This window comes from Centroberyx affinis, unplaced genomic scaffold (assembly GCF_046629955.1).
Source record: "Centroberyx affinis isolate AG114_WGS23_722 - 3 ecotype Tasmania unplaced genomic scaffold, CSIRO-AGI_Caff_v1 ptg003260l_1, whole genome shotgun sequence".
Taxonomy (NCBI): Eukaryota; Metazoa; Chordata; class Actinopteri; order Beryciformes; family Berycidae; genus Centroberyx; species Centroberyx affinis.
The window spans coordinates 24454-43727 of record NW_027281283.1 but is presented as its reverse complement, the minus strand read 5'-3'; the positions used below and the strand labels follow the sequence as shown (position 1 = coordinate 43727).

The window sequence follows — 19274 nt, the reverse complement described above, 5'->3', positions numbered from 1 at the left end:
GTTGTTGTTTTGTTTGTTTCACTGTGTGTGTGTGGGTCCCAGCAAGCATTTGATGGATGGCAATGTGCAGGAGATGGTCAAGTCCAACCTTTTAGCTGTATATGATGTGCAGCTTCATCAGTGAAAATGAGCATGGAATTTTCATAATATGATATAATGGCATGTCGAAACAGAAAGATCTTTATATTTCATAAAACTATGCAGGTAGCATCTATGGATGACTACAAACATTGTCTCAACTTCCATATATTTACATGCATTTTCAACGTTGGTGCAGGTCTTCGTATCAACATGTAGTCAACGTCAAAGTGTTTGCTAGGGTGCAGCTTACAAGTCTCTACGGTGGATCCCGTCTCCAAACAAAGAAATTAATTAGTAAACAAGGCATGACCTGAAAACCCTGAAGTGTCTTCTTGCATCGCCAAACCATGCCTTGAAATTCTAACTAGAAGGTTCTTCACCCTATATTAAACCTTTGCAATACGGCAAAGCTAAGAACTCCAATGCTAAAACGGCAAGACATTGCTAAAGACATTTTTGCGTTCTTTGCCATTCATTATTATTCTGTCTTATTGCAAACACTTTGCAAGTTGACATCTGAGCCTTGCTTCGAAAGAATCGTCGCAGGGTCCGCGAAGATTGTTTTCAAAGCTATTCAAGAACGTGTTTATTTTAGTATGTTAATTAATAAAAGTTAGAGAAGTCAGAAGCTTCGTTTCAACTCTCTCATCTGAAAAAACGCATCTGACCGTAGCCTGCCAAATCGGTACACAATTCATTTTGGAAAGTTAGTATAATCTACTTTATCCTTTATAAAATTCTAATTTCTCTGGTTTCACTGACCCCAAACTTCCATAACTCCATTTACTCTTGCCAATTAATACTCCGAATTATACTAATTTTCTTTTCATTATTTAGCGCCAAAGTTCAGCATTTTTTTCTGGTTTTATCATCTGCTTATTTGTCCCACATTTCATTCATCTCATAGATCATGTTATTTTGCCTAATAAGTAGTTATCAATAAATATTCCCATTGATTGCAGAGTTGTTGTTCTGTGTTTCTTTTTCTGCAGAGAAAATTATTCGCAGAACTGAAAAGATTTCACAGTTCTCAGATTAATCACTGATTATCATAACCAAGTAAAGATCTGATTCTTTCCTCTAAAGAGGTGGTGCCCCCAACGAGTGTAAGATTAATATCTGCATCATCTATTTTCATATCTTTACTTAATTCTGAATTTGATCCTTTAAGTAGTCTCTGCTACAGATGACAGGACTCAAATAACTGTAAACCGTATGAAAGGAGACCACCCACAATAGATAACACCCTTGGGAAATCTAGTGTGTCACTATTAAAACACACCCACCCACATGTAATTTATAGCAGCTGCCACACCCCATATCCCACCTCGATCTGTAGGCTTTTAACAGTATCCCACTGCACAACCGAGAGCCATAAGCGTTTATGGGTCCTGTACACCGCAAGCCCATATCTGTCTGTACAGTAATGGAGGCAGCAGCAGCCTGGAGGTTAGACAAGCAGGCTTGTGACCATTAAGGTTGCCAGTTCAAATCCCCGATATCAGACCGTATAACCAATCCTGTAACTAATGTGTGCTATGTGGAGATTTCATTGAGACATAATGGTATAAACCAATATCCACACAGCAGCCAGCTGTGTTGCTGTTTTCACCTCTTTTCTAAAGCTTGTTGTCAAATTCTGGTCCTGAATGAAGGTCCTCCCACTCCATTTATTTTTTCATTTTTTTTAAACTAGCTTGTCTCCTCCCTCGCTGTTTAAAAGCAGCGCTCTCCCCCTCCCATTCCTGAAAAAAAGTCTCGTAATGGCTTTAAACTTTAAACCTTAAACTTATAAACTTGCTACCTACCTCTTCACTTGTTATTGTGGGACATGTAACCTTCAGCAGGAGAAAGATCTGTCCAAGTGAGACTGGTAACCGGTGACAATTCTCTGTTGGTACGTTTAGCGATTAGCCTTTATGCACGGTGCTTTGTGTGCTAGGTTTGTCCTTGGTAGGCCTCTGTAGTTCAGTGGCTTTGCTGTGTGTTATTTACAAATGTGTTGCAGTTTCTGTCACCCTCTAGTGGTTTGAAAATAATTTTTAAGAATTTAGATAGGGCTACAGAGAGCAGAGAGCAAATTATAATGTTAAAGTGAGACAAAACAGAGGTGTGTTAATCCGTCTCATTGATGCGACGGCTTATCTTGGAATGCAAGATTAGTCTTTTAGAGGCTGTGACGAAAGGCAGGAGTCAGCTAATACCTACCATACACTAGAAGACTTTGAAAAGACTTTTAAAAGACTTTTAAAAGACTAAAGTCTGACACCCTCTCACATCCAGCTCACATCTAAAGACAATGTGTCATAAGTCACTGAGTTTTTAGTCACAGACTATAAGATTTTGCAAAGACTGCCTACCATACAAGACTTTGAAGGGGCTACCCCTACCATTCAGAGTTTTCCAATAGATTGTAAACATGGACTGACTTGTGAACACCTCTACAAATCCCCCTCCTACATACACACACACACACACACACACACACACACATATGTATGAGAGAAAGGGAGAGAGGGAGCACAGCAGCCAGATTTGAAGCTAGCAATCTTCAGCTGAAACGTATGGTTAGCTCGTAGGCTAATAGGAAACATTACAACATTACATTAGCCAAGACTAAAGACTTCCGATAATATTAAACATGTTTGATTTGATCGGAACGTCAAGACGAGAAAAAGACTCACTTAAGAGAGCTCGGACTGAGTTTTCTGACCATCTTACACCAAACGATCGAGATGACGGGAGCGCGCAACAACTCCCGCAAAACTCTCATGATTTTATTCCGACATTGGAAATTTGTCTGCGACAGTGAAATCGCTTGTAAGGTCGCCATAACAAGGACAACTAAGAGAGAGTCTTACAGAGAGCTGGTGGACTTGATACCACACTACAACAGCATATTAGCAGAGCATATTGAAAATTGTGACTAGTCAGGTTCAAATCCTAGACCAGCTTAAAATTCGCTGAAGGAGAAGAACTCTCTAAGCCTTCAACAACCACTGCTGAGGTGCCCAAGTTAACCTTCAGCTGCTCCAGTGGAGCTGCTCAGTGGGCAACAGTAGAAGACTCTGATTGTATTTTACTGAATGAATGTGAAGTAGAGCGGTTCTGAAAAAGAGCAATGGGTGCTCAACCATCCCTGGATAAATGAAGGTTAAAAAGAACAACGCCGCGTTCTTCACAGAAGACACACTGCCCTTTGTGGCCACAGAAATGTAGAGTGCTCCAATCCTCGCAATTAATTATATGCGTATCATTCAATTCAGTGTAACTCGGTACATTGGTTCAATGCACTGCTGGTTGCTTGCTACACTTCCCTCTACAGCTGCAACTATACTGTATGCCACACTGCCACAGAAAAGGGGAGAGACAGAAAACCCAAGGGACTTATAAAAACATCTCACCAAAAATCAAGAGTAAAGATATAGCAGAAACTAAATGACAACAAAACTAATCAAAGAGGAAAACAGTAGAACAATAAAATGCATAAAATGACAAGGAAGGATGTGGACTATTCTCCACAATCCATTTCATACCCAGTGACCTTAACATTTTTGGCATTTTGCTGCCTCTCTTATCCAGAGCAACGTACAGTGCGACAGTAGAAATAAGTTTAATCGCCTAAGTTACAAGAAACCAATGTGAAGGAGGAGTGCAAGAGTAAGTGGTGCAGCACCCTGCCAAATATGAAAGATATTCTTGTGTCATTACGGTGATAACGTATGATAGAGAAGTGCTAGGTAAAGAAATAAGAGCCAGGGATAAAAGGTAGAAAAGATTTTTGTAATAAACAAGACTGGTGCATGATCCTAGGGAAGATGGGGAAATGGGAGGTGGGGGGGGGGGTTGATTTAGGTGGGGGAGGTGGGGGGGCGTGAAGTGTTTGTCGAAGAGCAAATCGAAGCAGTTTCAGTGGAAGAGTTTTATTAACGGCGGGAGGTGAACATCCATCTCAGGAAGGGCCAGTCTGTGGCATACTGAAAGGCCCGGCAGCAAGGCCCTCCATAAAGACCTGTCATTATGACTGAGAGACAAGGCTGCACACTGGTGGCAGACAGACAGACAGACAGACAGACAGAGGCAGCAGACACATATTGAAAAGGTGGAGGAGACAGGAGAAGGTGGATGGGGTGGGAAGGGACAGGAGGGTGGATGGGGGGGGGTTGTCTGGGGCCACTCATGGTATAGTGGTTTTGAGTGGACCAAAAGAAAGATTGACACTGGTGTGTGTTTTTGTGTGTGCTCTTTTTTTAGTGTCTCTGTCCATCATTCTTGCCAGTTGTCAGCCTGTTTGATGGATATTGTGTGTGTGTGTGTGTGTGTGTGTGTGTGTGTGTGTGTGTGTGTGTGTGTGTGTGTGGGGAGGTGTATTAATGTCTTGACACAATTTTGGGTCTGGTTTAACATCCTGTATTGCACTGCGCTCATAAACAGTGTGCCAGCACAGACTTGTGTCACTGCTGTCGATCTGCACCAACTTCACCAAGACAAAATCCTGTACATTTATTCTACACTAGCAGTTTGGACGTTTGGACACACCACATTTATCTTTATTTTTACTATTTTCCGCATTTTTGAATAATAGTAAAGACATCAAAACTATGAAATAACACAAATGGAATTATGCAGTGACCAAAAAAGTGTTAAACAAATCAAAACTATCTTATATTTTAGATTCTTTAAAGTAGCCACCCTTTGCCTTGATGGAAAGTCAAAGGCTTTGGAAAGAAATTCATACATAGGATCAACTTCACTATTTATATTTGTCTAAGATCCAAATTGCAAGCATTAAAGCCTTTAGATCAAAATGGCTTTAAGAGAATGAAGAACATACATTCAATCAGGTGTGTCCAAACGCTTGACTGGCAGTGTACTTGACAAATAAAATATATTCACATTTACACCTGAGGGCTTATGGGAAGTGATTTACAATGAGTGCAAAATTAGAATAAGCTTACATTCTTACACCGTCAATATTACAAGCTAACTAATTACAAGGAGGGCAAAGGTCAGAGCAACAACAACACATGCGACACAGAGATCCTGATTCGAGGAACGCAACCTCCTCCCTGCTTTTTCCTTCCGTTTTTACCCACAGTTCCCGGGGCTCCTCCGCGGCGAGTGGAGGTGGAGGTGCTCAACTCCACGGCGCTCAAGGTGATGTGGCGTTCGCTGACGCCGGGCAAACAGCACGGCCAGATCCGCGGCTACCAGGTCCACTACGTCCGCGTGGAGAACGGCGAGTCGCGGGGCCTGCCGCTCATCAAGGACGTCATGCTGGCCGACGCCCAGGTAGGACCCGGTTACCGTTACGCTCACCAATCAGTTATCATCTCAGAAAAAATGTAAATTTCGCCGACAGAGCGTGCCAAAATGATGCCATGATGTCGATATAATGCATGAATATACTTTTTGCTTACATAAAATTGCAAATACACTGCCTTAGACTCTATTGTTCTGCCTTAGAATCTATTTGTCACTCATGTATCAAGGAGATTTCACGGTTGAAGCAGGCTGGAACAATACTGTGACACTGAAACGCCAGCAGACACTTCAAAGAAACTTTTTGCTCACACCGATCCACAAATGTGTACTTCACCCTTGCTATTTTTCTAGCTATATCGAGGCTGTGCAAATATTGCTGTATGAAAAAAAATAAAAAATAGGAACATGGGAAGTGAGGGCAAGATGCTTCCCCTCTTGGATTTCATTTCATATTGCTGCAATATTCTTTCCCCCCTCAGCCCACAACAAGAACTCTGTAATCAAAGCCTCACTCGCCTTGTCCTCCCTCTTCTGCCTCCATGGCTTTTATTAGGAATGTCTAGACCCCTGCTTTATGGCAACCTCTGCCACCAAATGTCTGATTGTGCTGCTTGTATCAAACGTGAAGACTGAAAAAAAAATGCTGATTATAGTATTCTGTGGCTGGGGGAAAAGTAAAATTGGCATGAAAGCATTTCACAAAAAAAAGCAGCCTCCACTGACAGCTAGAACTATAATGGAAGCCCGTATAATGGTCTTTTTTCTTTTTTTTCTTTTCTTTCTACAAAACTTGTGTCAACACAATGCTTGGAGGAATCCTGCCAAAGCATGCTTTTTATGCACAGTAGCAATCATCCAAATGGAAATTACAGCCTTGAATCAATAGGGGTAAACAACAAAGAACAATTGTATGCAGTAGTACATATTTAGAATGAATACAAATCTATTTCTTGCACATGAATGAAATGTCCATCCAGGCCAAATGCCACCGATCACATTTTTACATTTTTGGCATGCAGTAGAATAAGCTTAAATTATGAAGAATGCAACCAACAGTCAAGGGTTGAAGCCACAGCACCCTGCAGTGTGCCTATAATGTACGGAGTTGTATGTTTTTTTTATGTATATTTAGAGTTGAGCTCAGCGTTAAAGCTACAGCACAATGTTACTACTGGCTGTAGGCGTTGCTGAGATGGAGTTGAACTCTTGACACGGAGGTAACGCACTGTTAGCTGCATAATAACACATTAAAACACCTCAAGGCCCGGCTGGTAGACCTATACAACGCTCAGCCTTGTCTCAGCTGCTCCCCCTAACATAAGCTTCAAGCTCCTTCTCTCTCTCCTGACACCCCCCCCTACCCCCCACCCCCCACCCCAACACCAATGACCTACTTCTGACACCACCCCTCTGCTCCCACACCTCTACTGGAAGAGCCACTCTTCATTTCTAATGCCCCCCTCTCTCACACTCCTATTTCTTCCCTCTTTTTTTTCTCTCTCTCTCTTCTCTTTAAAAAAAAAAAAAAAAATTGCTCTCTCCGGCACTCTCCTCTTTGGCGGGGGGGGGGTTAGTGGGAAACGGACGATACGGCTGAATATGTGAGTACGGAGTTTCGCCTGAGTGCTTTGTGTAGCCGAAAGGGAATAAAAAGTGGGTATTGCATCAACCTGGCTGGATCCACTGCTTACATAACCCCTCCAATCCTTATTCGATAAGTTTGGATAACAAAGTGGCGCACGGGTTTCACCTCAGCTGGCGGGTCAGCCGAGCCTAGCGCTGTTACCTCTGCACTATCGACGGAGAAAAAAAAGGGGGGAACGGCTAATTTTAATTAGCCCCGCTGCCTACAAAATGGCGGCTGATGCAATATCCACTGCCCTCTGTGCCTGGAATGCTTAATGCTATATGTGTCGTGCTGTGTTGCTACGGTGTGTGTGCTGTCTCGTGCTGTGATGGTGTGTATGTTGTGATTTTTTTTTTTTTTTTAAATTATCATTTAATTTTGCCGTGTCTTTGTTGTTTTGCAATGCCTTTGTGGTGGCTGTGCCGTTAGATAGTGTTATACTTCAACTACAACACCAATCCTTAAGTTCAGACACCGTTTTGAAAATGTTTTTGTAGTTATGATACTGAGACATAATGTATCAGATAGTCTGTGTATGTAAACGGCTTCCTCATCGCATCCCCTGATGGACACTCCCTACTCAGAATCTTGTTTGTTTGTTCTTTTCAAAAAATTCCCCCATTATTTTAAATCAAAATCTGAAACCCGCTGCATGACGTGAATTCCATCTCAAGTGCAAGACAGTACTTATAGCTCATTTACCTTTATTGACCTCTCCCATCCCTCTGCCAACCAGCCTGTTAAAAACCTCATTCCGCATTCGTTCAAACCTGCTCCCTTGAAAGATTCATTAGAATTGATCGGAAGCTCCTCTTTGAAGAGGACTCAAGGAAAGTTAATGTCTGAGGTAAAAACTGCCAGCGAGTGGCCGGGACGCGTTCAGCATGCATTCATCACAAAGTTAAGTTGTTGGCTGGCGTTTTGCTAAAGAAATGAGGGGGCTACTTTATATTTACATACCTAACATCCCTCCTCCTCTGCCTCGGCAACTCTGAAGATTTACTTTAACTTAATGGAATGCTCTCCCGTAACACCAAGAGAAAATGGTCGACTTAATGCATGCCTCTCGTGAGAATTAATAGAGGACAAGTAGACTTTTTACCGAGATGGATATGCTAAATAAGGAAGAAAGTTTCCAGACCCATTTTGACATTTGTGTGTCCTGTTCGTGTCTCCTTCCTGTTTCCCACAGGAAATGGTCATCGGAGGGCTCAAGCCGGACACCACCTACTCCATCACGGTGGCGGCGTACACCACCAAGGGGGATGGAGCCCGGAGTAAACCCAAACTGGTGGTGACCAAGGGGGCAGGTCAGTACCACGATGATTCATTTATTTGGAGGCTTGTTCAACTGAACCTGTATTTATCCGGGGAATAAAGGCAGCAAACTCTGGTATTCCCAGCCAGTCGGGGGGTTCAAACCTTCTCTTATTTCTTATTCTATTTGATTTATTATATCAGTTTGGTCCTCCATTTACACCCACAATGTGGTGTATTTAATTGATTCAAAACAAGATATCCCCAATTTGAAAAGACAGACACTTATCAAACATTGATTGAAGTTAAGCACATTAGGGGTTACTATTAAAGGTATCAGTCATCTTAAGACATTTGCTCACAAAATAGTTATGTTTTTGAGTATAGATTCATTTTTGACCGCAGCATTTTTCCAAAATGGATATATAGCGTTCACCCAGCATTGATGTTTGGCTTCAGTCAGGGCAGCATTTATCATTCGAATCACGTTCTGAACACTATCCACAGATTGTGCATTAAATTTTTAGGGATCAAGAAAGTACTGTGAGATATTTAGAGGTTTTTCAGGCAGATTCTGACAGCTCAGGACCCCTGTGGGGTCATTGGTTTGAGCTTTAAGGGTGAAATACTGGAGGCTAATGCCTGCACACTGCGAAGCCTTGTCTTTCTCTATTTTTCCCCTCGTTACCACCGGTGGGCACACCACTTTAACCGGAGCGCTTGAGCCTCTTTGGAAGCTAGCAGCTTAGCTACCGTGAACATGATCTAAACCTGTGAGGCTGGCTGCCGGAGAGTGTGAAAGCCTCCTTTGAGAGAATTTGAGGCGTCGGAGCCAAGATAGGAGCGTCCTTTTGTGTGAGCATCCATGCCAGTCGGCTTCAGGAGGCTTCAGAGAGCCAATATACACACAAAGACTGTGATAGGCGCACAAGCATTCTCATACACACACGCACACACACACACACATAGGCACACACACACGTAGTCATGGGCATGCACATTCACATACATTCCCGCAACCAAACACACTCATACTCAGACATATACCATAGACATGCACATGTGCACACACACACACACACACACACTCACATTCCCACAACCTGACACACCCACGCATACACAGGCAGATTCGCCCACTCCTCCATGACAGGAGCGGATCCTGACAGGTGTGTCTATTGCAGGTGTCAGGGAGCGCGACGCTGCCAAAGGGGCCGAGTGAGCGCTGTCACTCTCCATCCTCCTGTCAGCGCCGCCTGACTGATATGCCAGTCTAGAGCACTCTGTCCGTCCCTCAGAGGGAAAGCCTCTCCTTTTTTATTATTGAAGTGCAGAGAAATGGTTCACGCCACAGGGGCCAAGATAAATAAGAAAAGGGGAAAGGTGCAGAGGAGGGGAGAAGAGAAGCCTCAGCGGCCTTTTCCAGAGATGAAGTGGTTCCCCCTCTTCCTTTGAGGGATGCTGGTGCTGGGATGTGCCTGGTGATCGGCAGGGTTTCCACTAATCATGGAATTCCTGGAATATCATGGAATTTTTAGACTTGTGATCCAGGTAGGGAACTTCAAGGAATTAGATAAATTCTCTGGGGAGGTCATGGAATATCAGTGACTCTTACAAATGGGTCACTTCACAGGGATATGCTAGCATGTATTTTAGGATTTGTTTTCAGCTGTTTTTCTCCAAGCCATGTAGCCCTTTCTGAGCTGAAAAACAACATTAACAAACCAGGAAGGAATGGACCTTTTTGAGAATGCCATAAAAGTGCTCTGACCTAGTTATTGAAAGTCATGGAAAAGTCATGGAATTTTATATTAGGGCCATGGTGGGAACCCAGGATTAGAGTGACCGTCCCGTATCGGAAAGTCACCGCCTTGATCCCCGCAACTGCAAGTGTGCGCTCAAAGTGTCCTGGAGCAAACGCCTACTTGCTCACTCATTCTAATTCACTCTGGTAAATGTAAAATTATGCTGCCAGACAACTTTTGATGCCATCTTGCTCTATTGATAAGGCTGCAGCCAGGCAAAGCAGAGAAAAAAAAAGCCAATCTTGACCATGTACCTGACAGAATACAAAGCAAAGGAAAAAGCTAGAGTCTGTACACTCCAAGTTGTTCCCAAGGTGTATGAATTTATTAACACCAATACATGTGATGCTTCCAGCTCTGTGTTCCTCGCCTGACAAGCTGTCTGATTTCAAGCTTTCCCCTGCAGCACAGACAAAACCACTCTTTCAAGTGTTTTACCCTTGTGCGCACTCACTCATACACCGGTGCACATTGGGAGTGTGACGCAAATAAATGCAATGTACTACCACACGCATGCTTCTGCACATACACACTTTTAAAACACACACAAACACACGTAACTTACACAATGGCTCTTAAAAACTTTTCGCAGACAAGCATCCTCTTAAAGCGAACAAATGCCCCCAGAAAGTATGACGTTATCGCCTTGTTCGTTTCACAAAAGATAAAGGCCAGAGAAACTACATCAATACAGACGACATCACAACAGAGAGAGTATGTTTTCATGCCACTTAAAAGACCCAGTCGATTCACATCAATGGCAAGGTCTTTTCATCTTGCAGACACTCCAACAAGCCAACAAGCTCGGTATATGAGAAAGTATCAGAAAGAATCTTTCTCAGGATTTGGCAGGATTTTAAATCAAAGTAGGACTCCACACCTATTTGTTCGCCGCAGGTAAACAAGTCATTCTTTGGCTTGCACCGTCTCTGTTTACCGGGTGAAAGCAAGGCTTGAACAATGCCTTGTTCTGATTTGCACTTTCCAAACTCCTCCTGAAGGGAACCAGTACCCCCATGGTCGATGCGAGGCAAAGAAGTTGAGGGGAACAAAAGTGACAGCAGAACGATAAGCCTTTATTGACTAAGAGTCGTACGTGTACTTGCCGAGCAGTTGCTGGGAAAACAACATTTTCGAGCAGAGCTTACAGTACTTATGAAAAAAGTGTGTAACTGTTCATACATGGATGTTGCAAAGCATGCATCATGGCGCACATGCCTAGCCCACAACTCTGGAGTCACTGCTCAAATCCAAGCTGTTTGATTCCTTACCACAGAGCTACAAGACGGTGTAGCTGTTCAGTATTACAAGAATTGTAATTCTTGTGTTTCAGTATAACATAACTTACAGCACTCTCAAAATGTTTGTGCCTGAAAATGTTATCCTGCCATCCCATCTGACTTTGCTTGTCGCCTGGGCTGAAAGGAGCAGGAAGCGTGGGATTCAGACTGACCATCCTCTCCACCTTTTCCCTTCATAAAATGGAGGAAAGACCAGCCAGCTGCTTGGGAAGCACGAATGAACATCCCAGATAAAAGCATAAAAGACTCATTGGTCAAAAAAAGCCACCACCCGCTCACTGGCTGCTGTTTAGGAGATTTTCCACCAGTGTCCATTCCAGAATTTCATTTTGGCAAACAGGGTGAATCTACTGGGTCTCCATTAGTGGCGATGGGACGCTCTTCTCTTCTGCAGTCCCACTTCATGGTTTAGGCTGATAAGATGGCTGTGTATTCACATAAAAGTCTTGCCTAGTGGTGCTTCAAAAAGTTTGGAAATCGTATTTGTGCCATTTCTAATCGTGTGATATTAGAGATGGACAATCTGCATACAAATGAAACAAAGATACAAATGAAATCAGACAAACTGTTGGTGGACTGAAGCATCTTGCCCTTACAATCTCTACATACAAGTTTTCCTCCCACCGCCCCCCCACACAGCTTTTTGCACCCTTAAAAAATATGTTGAATGATTTGTGTGTGTGTGTGTGTGTGTGTGTGTTACTTATTCCAATGCTGATTGCACACAGCCTTTCTTGTAACACCATCCCCCAACCCCCATCCCACTCCACATATTTATAACTTCCTGATTGTGATTTTAGTCCAACGAGTAAACATCAACATCATGTCTCTCTCTCTCTCTCTCTCTCTCTCTCTCTCTCTCTCTTCCTCTCTTCTTCTTCTTCTCTTCCTCCCTTCCGGTCAGTGACATGCCGGCTAAGTGGAACATTTGTTTCCTTAATAGCTCTTCCTCTCCAAATGAGCCTTGTGAATTTCGTAGCGCATTTGACCGGGCGCCTCCCAACCATCCAGTCCCCCCCCCCCCCCCACGACCCTCCGCCTCACACACACACACACACACACACACACACCCTTTTCCACTCTACTGAGCAGACTAAACGAAAGAGGAGGAAAACCCTGCAGATGGGAGAGTGATGACTTTGTCAAGACCTCTGCTGTCAAAAAAGGCTTCATGCTTCCTTTTGCCTGGACTTTGGCCTAATTCATTACAGGAGATTACAGAATTAGTTGTGTATATGTCCCCATAAGTGTGTGTGTGTGTGTGTGTGTGTATGTCTGTGTATACATATATACTGTATATATTAGCGTAGAGGCAGTTTCAATTATATTTGCCCTCCACCGTCGGCTTGCTTTGTACTGCCCACTCCCTTTTTGAGATGGTTGATCCTTTGGTCTCCTATTTGGAGTGCCAAGGCCCTCTTCAAATGTGCACACACACACACACACACACACACACACAGCAGCCCTACTTCATTTACTGTATACCTCTCACTGTACTCCACTGCAGGTTACAGCCACAGGTTAATCACTGGGAAACTTGAAGGTTATTCTTTTTCTATTTTCGAGGACGTGAGCACACACACACACACACACACACACACACACATACACATTTATACACACATACACACACAGCTCAGTATGTTAGTACCAGGGCAGGCAGATGATTAAGGAACTGCGTGTTTGTTTGCCATGTGTGGAGGCGATGGGTTTGTTTGTATATTTGTGTGTGTGTGTCGGTGTGAGCGCGCATGTTTGCTGTGCACAAGAAAGAGAGAGAGACAGAGAGAGAGAGAGTGGAAATGAGAAGGAAACCTGATCGCCCCTCTCTCAATCAGGGCAGAGTGTGTGTCAACAGCGGGCCGTTAATACTGCGGCCTGATGGGAAACGTGCCTGGAGCCCCGCTGGGAGGGATTGAACCGGGCTCGACCCTGAGAGGGACACAGAGAGAGGGAGGGTGTGTGTGTGTGTGTGTGTGTGTGTGTAGGTGGGTGATGGTAGAAGGAGGTTGGGGGAGCAGAGAGAGAGAGAGAGAGAGAGGAGAATTCGAGATAAAGGGAGAGGAGGAAAGCTATGAGAAGGGGAGAGAACAGGGGAGATTGGGGGGCGAGAGAGATGAAAATAGAGGGGTTAGCAAGAGGAGAGGGGCAATCAAGGTGTCCGAGAACCCCAGAATCACTCGTGTACACTTAAACACACACACACACACACACTTACACACACACACACACACACACACACACACACACACACACACACACACACACACACACACACACTCATATCCCTGTTGTGCCCTCTTTGCAGCAGATTGCTCCTTGTCCCCTGTCACCTTCATCATTCACTCATTTTTCAGCCCCCCCCCCTCCCCCCCATGCCCTCGTTCTCTCTCATCACCCTGTAGCCCAACCCAACACACACACACACACACACACACACACACACACACACACACAACAAGCACGCTCAAAGCCAGGTAAGGTGAGTAGGAAACGGTTTCGATGCTATGTGGGTTGTAAGAGATAAATTTGGTAGGATGTTGCGTGCCATGATGTCATGTTTAAGCTTGAAGCGGAGCACACAAAAACCGATTTACACACACACACACACACACACACACACACACACACACACACACACATAGTCACCACAGGATCATTATCTCCGATTCCATTTCCTTGATTAGCGGTGAGCGTGAAGGCAGAGCGGGCTTTTAAATGAGGCTGAGCTGAGCTACAGTTTGTTAGCCGGGGCGTATTAGGAGCATTCGTCTCACCCAACACTTAGCGCCCCCGCCTTCCCATTACCGGCAAAGGCTCAGTTGACTAGCAAACCCCCCCCCCCACACACACACACACACACACCCATCCCAGCACTCCCACTGCCCCCACTCCGCTCCCCCCACCAACAGCAATCTTCAGATAGAAGACCATTAGCAAACGGAAATGAAGAATATGAGCAGAGGGACGGGACTGTGCAGAGTGGATTGCTTTACGTGTGTGTGTATGTGTGTGTGTGTGTGTGTGTGTGTGTTTATTACATGCACATAAGACTTGCATCTTTGCACACATGAACAGACACACTCATTTACACATGCGCACACACACACACACACACACACACACAGATAGTGTTCCAGTAAGAGGGAGTACTATGGCTCCAGACTAATGTTTAGCTTCTCCAGATTGGGTTCGGACCAGGCGAGAGGCCAAATAGCTCTGTGCAGCAGGAATGATGATGTACAGGCTGGAGCTGACCACACACCAGGGCCTATGCCGTCACACACACACATATGCATACATACACACGTACATACACATAGATACACACAAACATCCACACACACAATGACGAATGTACGCAAACACACAGCTAGTTAGATGGCTGTATCTGTAGGACTTGAATATAACATACAATACAAGTTTCAATACTGTTAATTGTCTCAAAGGAAATTCAGCTTGCATGGCCAACATAGAAAATAGTGGAAAACATTCAACACATTCGCTAGCTAGAAACATTCAAACACAGGTAAACAGTGTTTAGGAAGCTGCTTTAAAGCTATCCGTTTCTTCACAAGTTGAACTACAGCGATGATGATGTCCACATCTGCAGTGTCACCACCAGACTACAAAAACACCACTGATTATGAAAAATGTATTTTATTTGAAATAAAGTGCAAGCAGTGTTCGCTGTGTTTCTAATGGCCACACGCCAACAGCTGCCTGACAGAAACTAGTCAACAAATCGCAGAATGAAAAAATGCAATTCCCGTCTTCCCTTCTCTTTCTTTCCTTTCTTTTACAGCCAAAAATCCTTGATAGTTGTAGTACTTAATTACATCTCAAAATGAACTCCTAAAAACACCATACTACTAACCTACTAATTTAAAGCTGCAGTAGGTAAGTTTGAGGGAAAACAGTAAAATTGTTAAATTGTTAGTCAGTCTGGTAACACCAAAATAATAAAATCATATCAGTGTGTGATTGAGTACGTCTGTCTGCCTGTTAATGTGTGTGTGTGTGTTTGTAAGCTCCCTTATTTTTGCCAGTTGTCTGCCCAGAAAGCCTGCTCCTCCCTTGTATTTCGGAGGACGGGAGGACGTAGATGAGTGGGTCAGGATGGAATCACTTTACAGAGAGATGGGACTTTAGCGCGATTCAGCCACACTCATCCCTCACAAAGCTGCGACAGCAACTTGAGAACTAAAGGCTTCCCATAACTGCCGCTGCCTCCATCACACTGATGGGGCCTTTAAAGGAGAGTTAAGGTGAGACGTGTGTCATCCATAAGCGCCGCAAAACTGGGCCACTCTGAAGAATGGTGTCTGGACCCCGAGCATCATAGCTCATTTATTTTACAGGGAGAGACGACCCTTGAGGCTGAAAGAGAGGCACTTTTCCCCGCTGAAAGTTTTAGCGATGCTTTGCAGCCCAGAAATAATTTTGGTGGGAGCTTACATGTGTCATGAAATGGTAATGGGTACAACGATCACTCGAGAATTTAGAGGTTCTGAGAAATCTTGCCGTCTCCATGCAACTGTGTCAATTTGAGGCCACCAGAGTGCAGGTTGGTTGATGTTAACTGATCGCTGAAAACAAAATATTTAAGAGTGGTTTGTGTGGTTTGTTTATTTACGCTGTCCTTCCTGACCCCTTGGTCCGAGCTGTTTTTGTTGAAGCAAATATGAAAGGTTGTGAGGCAATTTATTTTTCTACTGCAAAACTAGTGTTCCCAGTCTTCTAAGAAGCACTCATATTTTCCACAATAAAGCCACCGCCTCTGGTTTCTGTTCAGCTTATTACTTATTGACATGTCTGGATGTACAGTACTGAAGCCTGTCATTTTAGAAATATACCAGGCCCTCGCCTGACCTCGCTGGTAAAAATAGAGATGAATAAATGTATTTTTTAAAATCTCTCTACCTCTACAGTGCCTGGACCGCCCTACCTGTCAGTGGCTCAGGATTCGGAGGCATCTGCTATGGTTCGCTGGGACCCTCCGGACCTGACCAACGGCATGGACTTGCAGGGTTATCGGCTGCAGTTCGGCCGGAAAGACGTCTCGCCCCTGGCCACGCTGGAGTTCGCCCCCCAGGAGCGGCAGTACTCCATAGGCAGTGTTCACCGGGGCGCCACCTACCTCTTTAAAATCTCTGCCAAGAGCAGGGGGGGCTTCGGAGAGGAGGCTGTGGTTGAACTCAGCGTGCCCGAGAACACGCCCGGGGGTTACCCTCAAATTAACGAGGGCTCCAACGTGACCTGCTGCTCGGTGCAGCTGTCCTGGTCTCCGCCGGTGCTGGCGGAGAGGAACGGGGCGATCACGGAGTACACGCTGGCCTACAAGGAGGCCGGTACTGGGGGAGCGCCCCGGGAGCTCCGCCTGTCCCCCAGCCTGTCCAGCTACGTGCTCAACAGCCTCAAACCCAACTCGGCGTACGACGTGAAAATACGCGCACACACCAGTGTAGGTCCAGGGCCCTACAGCCCGCCGATCCAGTATCGGACGGTGGCCTTTCACCCAACAGGTAGGGCTTGCCTGTTTCTCTCCCGACCCGGTGGGGGGGGTTGGATATAGCCTAAAAAAATCAACAACAACACAAAAATGAGAACCGCCCTCCCCCCTCCTTCAACCTCCTTCACTTCTCCACAAGAAAGAGAAAAGCTTGAGATTAAAAATGTTTGCCGTGGGATACTCACCTCACTAACCCAAACAAGGTAAAACCCAAGTCAGTAAGTTACAGTCAGTCAGTTTGAAAAAGAGGGGAGGAGCCTAGGAGTTCAAGGTAAGTGCCGGTTGGTCAGACACTCCTGTCAGTCATCCTTGCAGCCCTTTGCCAAGCACACTCACACAGCTAATGTCATCTCACACCCCCAGTTTTCCAAACAAGGTAGGACCTCAGTCAAACCCAGTCACTCCAAGAGTTTGTTTTTAGGCTATTCTAAGAGGACAGAGAGCAGATTTTGTTTTTGTTTTATTTGGTTTTTGGTTTTTGGGTTTGTTTTGAGAAACCCCTCCCTTCCTGATCCCTCCCCTCCCCGACTCCTCCTCCCCCCTTCCCCTGTCCCACAATGGGACAGTTTGTGGCATGGCATCCCCCAGATGCACTGCTGAGGACTGTTGGCATGCTGTGTTTTGGGTCTGTCTCTTCGCCCGCCAGGCAGCGCGTCGGCAGTGCCAACCCCGACTCCGCAGAAGCTCAGGAGCAGTTGGCGCCCGGACCACACGGGTCAGTTGTCCCCCCGTCCCGTGGTCCTGGGTTTAAAGACAGCGGCGAGACGGGTTGGCACTACCCACGTTGGCTCGCCAGCGGGCGCTCCCTTGTGCTCCATGGGTTTGTCGTCCATGAGTCTTCCGTGCTGTGTGTCTTAACCAATGGCGTTGCCCTTCTCACAGCCAATCACAGCTCACCGCTCCACTCACTCTCCAACCCAGCGGAACGTTGCAGGGGAACAACTACTTTATTTAAACAACAAATCTTTTTCTTTCTCTCTTTTCTCCCTACCTGTTCCACTCACTAAAGATACACTCTCTCTATTTTTTTTTCTTTTTTCTTGTTTTGCATTTGTCCACTCAACAGATGTTCCAAAGAACTTCACGCTCAAGTGGGCCACCAAGACCACGGTGGTGCTTGCGTGGAAGTTTTCGGAAAGCAGGTCCCCGTACAAATGCACGGTGAGTGGTAATCAAAGACAGTCTCAACTTATGCATTTCAACTCTTATCACATCAGCTCAGTTAGTTTCATCTGTTGTGTAATTTTAGCTTGTACTATGAAACAATTCCCACCATCCAAAATGAGTCCTTTTGTAGCTGCTTTGCCCAAATAGAAAATGGTTCGATTTCATAATACTGCTGTTTTTTAAATCTATCCATACACTCATCCACTCATCTAACCATCTAAATGCTCATCCATCCATAATTCCATCCACCCATTCACCCACCCACCCATCTATCAACCCACCAACCATCTATCCACTAATCCATCGATCCACTCACTCCTCTTATCAATTACCCATCCATCCATCCATCTCCAGATTGAGTACAACCGTCAGAAGATGGACGTGGACGCCAGACAGATGCGGGTGCTGGTCACCGGCCTGAGGCCCAACACCACCTACGATTTCGGGGTGACGTGCCAGGAGAGCGTGGACGGCAGGCCGCGGCACCGCGTGGTGGCCAGGACCGCCCCCCTCATCCTGGTCAAGAAGCCCAAGCTGGACATCTACGCCGAGCACGACAACACGCTCACCATGTCCTTCCCGCCGGTGGACAGCAAGGACATCAAGTGAGTGAAGTTATCTGAAAGAGTTCTCTCCCTCTGAGTTCTCTTTGAGGGTTGAGATGTTTGGGTCTAAAGTTTTGAGATTCCTGAGATCTGTTGGGATACAGGTTTAGATCTTGAGATGTCTGAGAGGTGTTGAAATGTGAGTTTAGGTCTTTAAATGTCTGCGACGTGCTGATCGTCTAAGGATAGAATGAGTGACGTCCTCTTTCCTTGCTATTCCTTAGCATTACGTATTATTAAACTTCCCTTTTCTATTGTTGCACTTTAGAGATGGGACGATATGTTTATCTTACGATACGATTCGATACAACCATGATATGATGTAATAAATAAAAGTTCAATGACAGCAAAGTCTGACTGTGCAGAATTATGTTTATTTCTTTAGACACAAATCTTTCTAGCGATGGCATTGGCTTGCTAGAATGTAAACAACAATTTAATGTCATTACAAAGTGCAGATAATGTAATTTGGATGGAGAGCTTGTGAAATTGTGATGGTCAAACCGTCTCATTTGCGATTACTACAGCAGAATAAAACATTAATTACATCTACTATTTGGTGAATGCTTTCATACAAAGTTTGAGAAAATTTTTTTATTGTTGTCAACAAACAAGGCATATGATATGTGCTTCCCTGAAACAACATTTAAAGGA

The 19274-nt window shown here is 44.8% G+C and overlaps 1 protein-coding gene across 1 annotated transcript in view; it reads left to right on the top strand.

Annotated features, from left to right (window-relative positions):
* LOC139660241 (receptor-type tyrosine-protein phosphatase S-like) overlaps positions 1 to 19274 on the top strand; it is a gene marked incomplete at its 3' end in the record, with an annotated part of 100770 nt that overhangs the window by 57914 nt on the left and 23582 nt on the right. Inside the window, exons 12-17 of the mRNA XM_071538337.1 lie at positions 5180 to 5373; positions 6921 to 6947; positions 8166 to 8283; positions 16268 to 16861; positions 17915 to 18009; positions 18370 to 18620. Coding sequence (XP_071394438.1) covers positions 5180 to 5373; positions 6921 to 6947; positions 8166 to 8283; positions 16268 to 16861; positions 17915 to 18009; positions 18370 to 18620 — 1279 coding nt within the window. The remainder of the gene's footprint in view (positions 1 to 5179; positions 5374 to 6920; positions 6948 to 8165; positions 8284 to 16267; positions 16862 to 17914; positions 18010 to 18369; positions 18621 to 19274) is intronic.